This window comes from Neofelis nebulosa, chromosome 8 (genome assembly GCF_028018385.1).
Source record: "Neofelis nebulosa isolate mNeoNeb1 chromosome 8, mNeoNeb1.pri, whole genome shotgun sequence".
NCBI lineage: Eukaryota > Metazoa > Chordata > Mammalia > Carnivora > Felidae > Neofelis > Neofelis nebulosa.
This window is the reverse complement of record NC_080789.1, coordinates 38836337-38848666: the sequence shown is the minus strand read 5'-3', so window position 1 is coordinate 38848666 and position 12330 is coordinate 38836337. Positions and strand designations below refer to the sequence as shown.

The window sequence follows — 12330 nt, the reverse complement described above, 5'->3', positions numbered from 1 at the left end:
ATTGAAATAGTTTGATGAAGACAATTTACTCAGGCCCTGTGAGCTGTGATCTCATGCTTATATGTTTTCTGCCCAATCGTACATGGTATGTGCATGCTGACATCAGTTCATACTAGAATATTCACCACGCACGCAACATTTCTAGAGATTGGGAGCTCAAAGGTGTGGTTTCTGCCAATGTTTCCTGTGTGACTGTGGACGGCTCTGTCTTTTCATTTTCCAGAACTGATGATGATGAAACCTATTGTCGTGCAGCCACCGAGTACGCGAGAGCCTGTTCCCACGCTGGCTACCCGATTCAAGACTGGAGGGATGACTTTCCAGCATGTAGTATGTTTTCTTATTTTCTAAACCCTGTGTATTTGTGTTAATTTCCAGTTTATCCTGGTACTCAAAACTGCCCCTAGGACTCAAAACTACTGATTTACAAGGATTTGTCATTGACCCAATAACAGTGGTAAACTTGCATACTTTTCCAAACACTATTTTTTTTTAAAGAGAGGTGAGTAAATTTGACTTATAGCTCCCCTGTTTGCCCATTTTAGCTGATAAATGTGATGACAGTTTCGTCCATCGGGATTGTATCAGTTGTTGCCCACCAACCTGCACATTTGAGAAACAGTGTCTTGGGAGCAATCTCCATTGTCTTGATGGATGTTACTGCGCAGATGGTAAGCACTTCATGAGAGAAACAGTGTCTGTACTCATGGAAACTAGTATCCAGTGATTGAAGAATCATATCATAATGTCCTCTCTCAGGACATAGGGCTGTTGCAATTTTCTACCCTGGTAGGATTTGATCCTTGAAGTGATTAGGAAGAATGGCAGCTTTTCTACTATGTAAATTTCCCAGGAAATTTGGAATCTGGAGTCCTGAAGTTAACCATGGCATATCTTTTGTTCTCTTGGATATTTAAGGATATTTAATACTGTGCATATTTTCATGTTTTGAAGGTGAAAGCAAGTTTAAAAAAGCCTTCATATGTTGGCAGTATAGGATTTTAGTCCTGACGTAGTTTTAATATGTGAAATTACAAGTAACATAGCAAGTGATACAGGTGAGATTTAAAATTAGGAATGAGGAAGGGAAGGAAAAATAAGATAAAAACAGAGAGGGAGGCAAACCCTAAGAGACTTTTAAAAACAGAAGAAACTGGGGCGCCTGGGTGGCGCAGTCGGTTAAGCATCCGACTTCAGCCAGGTCACGATCTCGTGGTCCGTGAGTTCAAGCCCCGCGTCAGGCTCTGGGCTGATGGCTCGGAGCCTGGAGCCTGTTTCCGATTCTGTGTCTCCCTCTCTCTCTCTGCCCGATCTCGTGGTCCGTGAGTTCGAGCCCCGCGTCAGGCTCTGGGCTGATGGCTCGGAGCCTGGAGCCTGTTTCCGATTCTGTGTCTCCCTCTCTCTCTCTTCCCCTCCCCCGTTCATGCTCTGTCTCTCTCTGTCCCAAAAATAAATAAAAAACCTTGGAAAAAAAAATTTAAAAAAAAAATAAATAAAAAAAATAAAAAAATAAAAAAAAATAAAAACAGAAAAAACTGGGGCGCCTGGGTGGCGCAGTCGGTTAAGCGTCCGACTTCAGCCAGGTCACGATCTCGCGGTCCGTGAGTTCGAGCCCCGCGTCAGGCTCTGGGCTGATGGCTCGGAGCCTGGAGCCTGTTTCCGATTCTGTGTCTCCCTCTCTCTCTGCCCCTCCCCCGTTCATGCTCTGTCTCTCTCTGTCCCAAAAATAAATAAAAAACGTTGAAAAAAAATTAAAAAAAAAAAAAACAGAAAAAACTGAGGGTTGCTGGAGGGGTGTTTGTTGGTTGTATGGGCTAAATGGGTGATGAGCATTAAGGAGGGCACTCATTGGTATGAACACTGGGTGTTATATGCAAATGATGAGTCACTAAATTCTCCTGAAACCATTATTTCACTATATGTTAACTAACTTGGATTTAAATTTTAAAAAATTTTAAAAATTAAAATACAGAAAATAAGCAAATTTGGAATGACTGCTATACTGATAGGTCTTTACAAAGAACACTGAGGATTTACTCAAACCCCTTCATTTTTACAGATTAAAAACAATAGAATCCCAGAAATGTTAAGTGTTTTTCCTCACCTGATATGAGTGAGGACTACTTGGAATCAGATTTGTTAAGCTCAGTCTGTTGGTCTGTCAGTGCTACTCAAAGTAGAATCTTTAGATCAGTGCCAGGCCTGAACCGTTTGTTACAAGTCAATGATGCAATAAGGAATTTGAACCAGAATAAAAATCCATGTGCCAAAATATAAGTCAATGCTTCCTTATCTAGGAATTCTTACTCCAAAACAAGGTCAGCTGAGTGAAACATGTGCTTGGTAACACGGTTGATTTACGTTATGGCTCAACAAGCTTTACTGAGAGAGGTAGCAAATGCTGTTCCAATTCACTGGCCCTTTGAGTAGCACTACCTTGATATTTATTACCTGTGTGACAATAGTGTAAATCTCTCACTTTGAGATGAACAGAAATTAAACCAAGAATATATGTTCTCTCTCTCCTTCTCTCTCTTCTTCCCTCAAAAGCAAGGAAATACTGTCTAGTTGCCTTTATTCAGTGTAGTGAAACTTGAGTTTTTGATGGCAAGTCATGAGATAAGAAAATTTAAAATTACTGAAATAGATCCTTATTTTAAATTTAATTTAATTTAATTTTTTTTCTGAAATAGACCCTTATAAGGTAGCTACTGATTGAGATAGAACCAGGTTGTCAGTAACCTCTTTAAAAGTAAAAAGGATTATATTTTCAGCACCTAGTGTGAGCGGGTGTTCGATAAAAGTTGGTTGAGTTATTATAGTCAAACAACACATTCTTTGTTATTTCTTTTGAGAATTTGATACATATTTTTCTTAAATAGGCCTCATAATGGAAAATGGGACTTGCATCTCCTTGGAAAATTGCCCGTGTAGTTTTCATGGATTAGCTTACTCAGTTGGTTCAAAAATTGAACAGGAATGTACTGAATGGTATGTTATTAATATACAGCCAATTATTTCTGTGTACCTGATTAGTTGACAACTTCACCATGACATATGTCTAAAGGAATGTACTTATTACTTATTTTCTTCCAAAAATTCCAAGACACAGTTTGCATCTAATTTAAAGTCTGGATGGGAGTAGGGCAGGGGGCTATACATAGTTTCATATTTTAAATATGAAAGCAAGTTCAGAAAAAAAAAGCTAGAAAAATATAGAAAATTTATAATTTCTTTTATGATGTAATTCTCACTTCCCTTGATAATTCCATAAAATCATAAACCTATGTAATGAGTCTGTTGCATTTTCTTGTTATTTGTAACCAGTAATCTGCATATATTTTTACCATTAGAACATAATGGTAATCCTGGCCTTCCTACTGAGTACTTTAAAAAGTGACTCTCCAGATTGCCAATACATGGCCATCATTAGAGACATTTAGAATTTCTTATTACGTTAGCAACTAAAACTATTTTAGGTAAGCATGAAGTCCCTCCAGGGAAGTCTCATAAAGAACAGGTGTAAATGTCAGCAGGCCCTTGTCTCTTTGCTGTCAGTGTGATATAACTGGCATGCAGGTAGATAAGCAACCACATTCTTAAATAATGATTTAAGCTCCTCCTCTTTAGAGACTCTGCTTCTATCCTTCTATCCTCCTTCCATCCTAAAAGTCTTTTTGATGGCAGAAGGCAGAATTTATCTTACATAAGAGGACATCTTTTCTTTCTCTTTAATGTCTGATGATCCTTAAAAGAAATTTTCTTGTTTTGTAGTAGATGAATAACTTTATTAACTCTTTATGTATATTTCCCTCCTAATATAGGTAAATACTTTTTTGTGTGTGACTTTTTTTTATTTAGTTTAAGCAATGAGAGAAGGACATAAAACAAAAGCTCTCTGTTTGCATAGTACTTTCGTTCCTGGCTATTCTGTATTCCCTTTGTGTCATCTTTAGTGATTTTTAAGTATGACACACAACAAATAATAGTTTAGGTGCTGCCCAGCCCAAGTTTATCAGTTAATTGAACTTTTGCAGATATATTTTTCAAGTCAGATTATTCTGAACCTATAAACATGGTATGTATTGGTACATTAATCAATACATTGATGCAAACATTAATACAGTTTCTCTATACCAGTAGATTAATATTTTTATAATTTCATTTAGTGTGTGTGTTGGTGGAGTTTGGAACTGCACTGAGCATGACTGTCCAGGTAATCTTTCAAAATGTTTTTAAAGAAAATGTCTCAATTTTCTTTAAATTGAAGAGGAACATGGCAATGATGTTTATGAGTTCATTTCATATATAACAAGAGATGTAATGATCCATAAATTCAGATATTGAGAGGATAAATGGAAAATTGAACAAAGGATAGCTTTGAGCAGGTGACTGGTCAAAACTTATTGATGTAGTATAAATATTACAAAACCTAAAAAATACATTGAGCTATCCTTTAATAAATTTTGAATTAAATTTAATAACATAATCTAGTAAGTTTGTCAGACAAGTACATTTTAAACACTTTATCTATTTCTTTTTGATGAATGATTATTTACCCTAGTCAACTTCCTGCTTTTAAAAAATAAACATAATTTCTTTCTCTGCCTTCTCCTTCTTCTCTCTCCTTCTCCTTTTTGGTTTTTTTTTTTTAATTTTTATTTTTTATTTTGATAGTACAATGCTCCGTTGTGGGTGATTCTCATTTTACAACTTTTGATGGTCGACATTATTCTTTTATTGGAATGTGCCAGTACATCCTTGTGAAAGGAACTGGAAAAGATAAATTCACAATTACTTTACAGAAAGCTCACTGTGAACAGGTAGGAACATCTCAAAATGGCCAGAAGAATTTTTTTGTTTTTGTTTTATTTTGTTTTGTTTTGTTTTGTTGTTGTTGTTTTTTCACTCAAGCTCCATTCTAGGTCAAGAGTGGTAATACGTAATATGGTAATAGTGGTAATATGAATGGTAATGTAAATTTTCTGCAAAAATCATTGTTAAGATGCTTCACCATTCTACCTATGACAAAGAAAAAATGTTGCTAATTAATCTATGTTATACTGTTGCTTATATGACACATCCTGATTTCAGATATTAAAATATGAAAACAAATGTTTTAGATTAAATACTACGTATCTAATTATATTTTCTTTCTTAAAAAATGGAATTTATATGTATACTTTTTTGAACATTTCATGCATAACTGCACAATGGACCTAAGTTTTTGGTTACTTCGGAAACCACTATTTTAAGGAGATGATTTTTGACAGGACTGAGTCAGCTTCATGTTTTCTAAATAGATTTGATGAATTTCTTAGCATACTGGAATATTTATTTTAGATCTTTTCTTCAAATAAATACATCAGTTATTTGTAAAGACACACAGATTTTCCTCTCTTTAAATCAGGTAGTCAACATTTTGCAGAAATCTTTAATTTTCTAGTTTTATTCCAGTATGAAATCGTTATTTCCAACAAAAATTCTGAACTACTTTATTTGCTTTTTCTACAGCTTGATTTTTTTTGTAGTATATCAGAGTCCAAATAAATTTCCTACATAGAATCCCAATTCTCTTTGTTCTTTTCCTTATTGAATTTTTTATGTTTAGTATTCCACTTAAATGTATTGGAGAGCTATATTAATAATGTGCTATGAAAAACGTAACTGTTGGCACTTTGTTGAGAACATTTTTATTTAATGTTCTATGTACAATATAGGTAGTTATATGGTATACTTAATGTACTATATAAATACAAATTTTATTGGTAATGGGGCTATATATTACATGTTAAGTACTTTATTATATTACTTATACTCAAGCCTTCTATATACCAGGAATTCTTATCCATGTGCACTCTCTTTCTCCTTTCTTCTTCCTTCTCTCTCTCTTGCTTTCTCCCGTTCCCCTCTCCCATCATCCCTATCTCTTTCTGTGTCCTATTTCTCTCTCATTCCTTTAACCAATCACTTGATTTTTATGCAGAACCTTGGCTTGGTCTGCCTTCAGTCTATAACTCTAATTCTGGAGGATGATTTTAACAAACAAGTGACCCTTAGTAGAGGAGGACAAATCCTTACCAGTCCTAACCAAGGCTTCAATCTGAATGGTAAGAAGCAATGCTAATGATGTACTTGCCTTACATTGACAACAGCAACAACATTAACAACAACAACAACACAACCTGAATGAAGTCTTCTCCCATTGGCTGACTAACCTAACATTTGAGGGCCTATGTGTTGCCAGGTCCTCAGCTAGAGACCTCAGAGATTACCATGTCTATGGGAGCTAGTGTTCACCTCAAGTGGCCTAGAGTTTGTGAGGGGAGATGTATAACAAAACAGCCACTTGTATAAAATATAACAAACTCAAAGATATGCACAGGGACTCTGGGGATCTAAGTCAGTACAGCTCACCCAGCCTTGGGCAGGAATGTGCGGGTACGGTCAGGCAAGTTTTGACATCAGGTACATCACCTCTGAAGAGGTGACATCTTGTTCATCATTCAAAGCTGAGGATTGTCAGGGTGAAGGAGGTGGGAAAAGTGTTCCATGCAAAGCAAGGAGGTATAAACCGTGCAGTATGATTAGGGGAAACTATAGCTAGTTTGGGACTGCTAAAGCCTGAAGAATATCCAGATATGAGACTAGAGAAATAGGTGGGGGTGACACTGGGGAAAACCTTATATGCAGAGTGTTGTTATGGTTTTTCGTGTTCCTGCCTGTGTTCTAGCATAGTTATTATTAACACTCTCTTTCATTCCCAGAGATGTCCCAATTTGTATTACAAATTACATGGTCATGCTATTCATTGTCATGCTAAGGGTGTTGAACTTGATATGAAACTGAATATGAAATTATCATTATTTGACCGTTTTTATGTACAAAGATAACAATCTCATATGGTTCAACCAAATAAATAAGTTTCAGTGAGAAGAATGATAGTCTTTTTTTCTTTCTTTCTTTTTTTTTTTTTTTTTTTTTTTTTTTTTGTAGACTACTATGGCAACTCCGTGGAAGTGGCTTTAAGAGAGGCTGGCAGGAAACATGGAGGACAGTTAGGGTGTTACTGAAGTCAGTCATGCAGGGAATGAGGAGGAACCAGCGTAAGGCAGTGACAGTGGAGATGGAAAGAAGACAGATTGAAAATATTTAGGAAAAAAAAGTGGTCTGAACCTAGTGATGGATTGGATCAGGGCTGGTTGGGGAAGGGCATCAAAGACACGATGTGATCAAAGAATGGTTCTTAGATTTCTGGGCGTGGTGACCAGATTGGTGGCAGAAATTGTGATAGGGATACAGGAGCAACTCTCATGTTGGCAGAAGTCATTAGTTCATACTTGAACACAAGTTTCTTGTCTCTTAAGGTGTCTGGTAAAAATGGTGGCTCTATAGTGCTGTGCTCTCCTTTTTCCTGATAATCTCAGGGGAATGCAGAAGTTTTAAGGAAAGTGCCACTTCCTTATTGAAACATCACCAGTTTGGGGAAAATTACACACACACACACACACACACACACACACACACACGGGAGTTAAGAAAAAGAGGTCGGACTTCAAATGCTAAGGACTGTCCACACCTGCCAAGAGATGCTAGCCAACTGAAGTTACATGTGGACATGACAATCTATTAAAAAGATCTGCTGAAGTCTTAGAAAGGAGAGACAGAAGGGAAACAGGAGAAAAGAATGCACAGGGTGGCAAAAATTGGCTCTGGAGCACAGGAGCAGGAACTGGGAGCCTGCCTGCTTCATGTCTCTCTCTCTCTCTCTCTCTCCCTCTCTCTCTCTCTCTCTCTCTGTCTCTCTCTCTCTCTCTCTGTGTCTCTCTCTCTTGCGTATTTATTTTGAGAGACAGAGTGAGCGAGCATAAGCAGAGGAGGGGCAGAGAGGGAGAGAGAGGGAGAGAGACAGAGAGAGGGAGAATCCCAAACAGGCTCCCCACCACCAGCATGGAGCCTGATGCAGGGCTTGAACCCACAAACTGCAAGATCATGACCTGAGCCAAAACCAAGAGCTGAATGCTTAGCCAACTGAGTCACCCAGGTGCCCCGCTTTTAATGTTTCAAGTTTTTATTGAAATTCTAGTACCCAGTCTCTTGAAAGAAGAGTTCTGGCGTTGTACTCTAGCATTTCAGAACACTGTCTATGAGTCTCAAAGCTGATTTACGTATGTTCTTTTCCCGCAGGAATTGTTGAAATTCAAACTCTGTCATCCTTGTTTATTCTTCTAAAAACCACTTTTGGTTTAAAGATTCTGTTTGCTATAGATGGGGAAAGAATTTACATTCAACTCACTAGCGCCTGGAAAAGAAGAACATTAGGGCTGTGTGGCACTTTTAATGGGAACATAAGGGATGATTTTCTGTAAGTATGATTTCTGAATAGCTAACATGATTTAATGACTAGTAATTTGGAGGAATCAAATTCTTTCATTAGAAGTGTTTACTTAACTAGTAATAGCTTAGTCATCACTGTTCCAAGAGCTTTATATGATCATCTATTTAAATTTTAAAGCAATCCCCTAATTAGTAGCTCTGTTTTATAGATAAAGAAACTCACTGAGACCCTCAAAGCTCAAAGTCATTTAGCTCAAAAACGGTGGGGCTGGGCTGTGAATTTGGGTGGTGCAACTCAGAGCCCGTGGGCTAACCCACAGAATAAGTACCTGTTATTCTCTCCCCTGCCATCTATCAAACTTAACAGTATTTCGTTTTCCAATGTGCACTGCTTTTTAAAAATCTTAATATCATTTGGCATTAATGATAGTAAATTTTACCTTTAAAATATTGATATCATTTGGTATGAATGATTCCTCTGAAGTAACATTTTGGCAGCTAAGTTCATTGAATTTTATGATCGTTGGTGTTTCATCAGAAGAAAAGCAGTACAGTACAATTGTACCCCTTGTACTGATGACGCAGTTTCACTTACTTGTGAAAAGACAGTGTATAATTTAGTGTAAATGCTTTGGGCACCTGTTCTTGAACTAAGCACTGTGGGACAATTTAAGCAGTATCACATGGTTTGCATCCTCAAAGACCTTGTATTGCAGATCAGGAGGGGATAACAGCCTTTAAGAAATAATGAGGTCAATGCAAGGTATTAATCAACAATATATGTAAAAACACTGAGGTAATTTCAAAACGCTAAATGTTGAGCCGTGTGGTCGTGGACAGGGTAACAAAGGAACGTCTCATGAAGAAGCCATTCCCTGAATACCATAGTTTTTAAAACACTTCTGCATATTTTTCCTATTTGGGTTTTTTTCCACCACCTAATCTTTCTTGTGAATTCTGATTTTATTGTTCAAACCAATTCAGACTCTATTTGCTTCAAAACAGGAGCTCATATACCACCAGACAAAGTTCATTTTGACTCTGTTATCTATGAAACTCTGTCTTTATGTCTGGTTTCCATTTAAAACTGTGAAGGCTTTGAGAATAAGGATGAACCCCTCAATCCTTCTGTTCTTAGGAACCGCATAGAGTCTTTTTTTTAACTTGTTTTATTTTTTAGTTTTTAAAATTTACATCCAAATTAGTTATCATATAGTGCAACAATGATTTCAGGAGTAGATCCCTTAGTGCCCCTTACCCATTTAGCCCATCCCCTCTCCCACAATGCCTCTCATAACCCTCAGTTTGTTCTCCATATTTATGAGTCGCATAGAGTCTTATATGCAGTAGACAGTTGAACTAAATTGCGACACAGCTTTTAATAGGGCTCCAAGAAAAGAATTTGGAGGGGCAAGGAGAACTGGCATTTACAATTTTAAATTTCAAAAGACAATTTCTTTTACCTTTTCTTCTGTGTGACTAATTTGTGCTTAGGTTATTTAGTTCTTTATGCTTCATTTGTTGGTAGGTCAGAATATCAATATCTTTATCAGATTCATGAAACAGACTATATTAAGTGGCTTGGCTAAAATGTGCAGAAAAGAAGTTTAAGCCTTCTTTCTCTTTCTTGTTTATCAGAATGGGTTAGCAGTCAGTGTTTAACAGATGGCAGATCTGTCTGCCTCTTTCTCAGGCACCAGTCGCCTCCATGTATAAACATTCAGGCATGATAACAGTGCAGGATAATATTTCAGAGTCATAGATAACTTTTGAACATTGTTTAGCTTTCTAACAAAACAGTTAAAATTCTTTACTTCATAGAGGTTAATGTGAATCTGCAAACATAGTGGAATGGAAAATATTAATTACTTGAAAATCTTATTACAGTAATTTAAGTGTGGTGAGCCCAAACATTGTTTTATAGAATGAAAACGCAATAAATAAATGGGTCTACATTTTAGTTCCTCCTCTTTTTTGTATTTATTAAGTGGATTAAGTGAAATAAGAGAGTCCATCTCTGAGTCCATTCCTCCTGAGAACCCTGGCTACACCCATCACCTTGACCTATTTTATTGTCCTTTGAAGCGTTGAAGAGAGAAGGAGAGGGGAGACAAAGCAAAGAGCTAGTGCTCTTTAATTTCTTTGAGTCTCAGTGTTCTTGTTTTAACAAAATGAGATTTTGGATTAGGTGTTTGTTACAATGCTTTAGAGTTCTAGAATGGTTTACTTTTGAGGAATTGAGAAAGAGAAAGGGTGGGGACAGAGGATGAGCATTGTGGAATGGCTTGTGAAGCTCCTTTTTATTCTCCTCTCTCACCTTCCGTGGTGAGAAGCTCCATATAGTTGCTAGTGGCTGAGGTCAGTGGTAACCAAAGTAGCTAATTTAATAGGACAATATAGACAGCTGAGATAAAGCCTACTCTACTATTTGGCCATGTTGTTGGGGCTTTCATTAGTCAAGTTTTGCTTGGTCAAAGCTTCCTACAGGAGACCTAACCCAATCTGATCCTTTTTTTTTTTTTAATGTTTATTTATTTTTGAGAGAGAGAGAGACAGAGTGTGAGAGGTAGAGAGAGAAGGAGACACAGAATCTGAAGCAGGGTCCAGGCTCTGAGCTGTCAGCACAGAGTCTGACGTGGGGCTCAATCTCACAAACCGTGAGATCATGACCTGAGCTGAAGTGGGACGCTTAACCAACCGAACCACCCAGGTGCCCCTCCACCCTGATTCTTTAGGTCGCTTTGACAATGTCTGGTACAGTGTCCAGTCAGGATTTTCACTTATTAAATAATGGTTGATGAGTTATTAAACCTTGATTAAGCCCCTGCTGGTGGGGGCATTTTAGTGTTTGTCCCTTAAGTGTTATTGTGTTTATAAGCCTGGTGTCAGAAGGGTAGATGTTTCTCTTCCATTTTGGTTTGCTGAGGATACTGAAGTGAGCAACTTTGGATGAAGTAGGGCTTTTATACCATCTTCCCTCAATTTTCTTTTGGTTTGTTTGCCTAACTTCAGGATGGAACCTCAGTATTTCAGTCCTCATAATGGAAATTGAAATACTGAATCAGAAATATAGGATATTTATATTTGGGACATTTGTCTTTACCCTAAAAGAATCATGTGAGCTACCTGCATCTACCTCTCCCCATGCACCCTAAACCACACACACATTAATGATTTGGTTGTGTGAATGATGTTTCATTAAATTGGTGAGAAGTGGGGTTTGAATCTTGGCTCTGACGCTCACCCGCTGAGTGAATGTTAATATTTCTCTGAGCTTCTTCTCTCCTTTCTCTTTAAAATGGGAATCATATTTTCTTCACAAGCCTGAGGCAATTATTAAATAAAACCATATATGTTCACAATTTGACCCATTATAAATTCTTAATAACCGGAAGCTAATATCGCACATGTTTTTTAAAAGATAGAACATTTTAAGCTCTAAGTTTTCTTTGTAAGTTAAAAAAAATTGTATTCTCCGTTTTCAATATTTGAAGACTATGAAGAAATGAAATGAATGGGAGAGGCTAAGATGCATGTTATCTTTGCTTTTTAGGTCTCCATCAGGCATGATAGAAGGCACCCCTCAACTTCACGCGTATGCTTGGAGAGTTTCCTCCACTTGTTTTGCACCTGTTCATGTTCCTATGGTGGACCCCTGTAACATTAATCAACAAAACAGTAAGTCTTTCTTCCTGCATGCAAACCTGGAGGACAGTTCCATGTATTACTGTCATCTTAAACAATTCAATAATTAGATATGCCTCTTTAAGTAATCTAGGTTATTTTTTATAAAGAACTCCAGAAAATGACTATCTTGTTTCCTGGTTTGCATTCATAAATTTACTTATTTTAGGTGTTGACACCTAAATCCCTAAACTCTTCACAAATGTAGGCTAGCATTTTGGAGATGTCAGATTCTTTAAATTCTAAAGGAAAATCTCTGGAAATACTGTAATAATGCGGTTATAGTCTTGTGATATTTGACTTGAGCTC

The 12330-nt window shown here is 37.1% G+C and overlaps 1 protein-coding gene across 1 annotated transcript in view; it reads left to right on the top strand.

The window, feature by feature from the left end:
- OTOGL (otogelin like) overlaps positions 1–12330 on the top strand; it is a 149063-nt gene that overhangs the window by 29998 nt on the left and 106735 nt on the right. Inside the window, exons 11-18 of the mRNA XM_058741923.1 lie at positions 224–330; positions 546–671; positions 2883–2991; positions 4170–4216; positions 4678–4823; positions 5987–6110; positions 8188–8365; positions 11891–12015. Coding sequence (XP_058597906.1) covers positions 224–330; positions 546–671; positions 2883–2991; positions 4170–4216; positions 4678–4823; positions 5987–6110; positions 8188–8365; positions 11891–12015 — 962 coding nt within the window. The remainder of the gene's footprint in view (positions 1–223; positions 331–545; positions 672–2882; positions 2992–4169; positions 4217–4677; positions 4824–5986; positions 6111–8187; positions 8366–11890; positions 12016–12330) is intronic.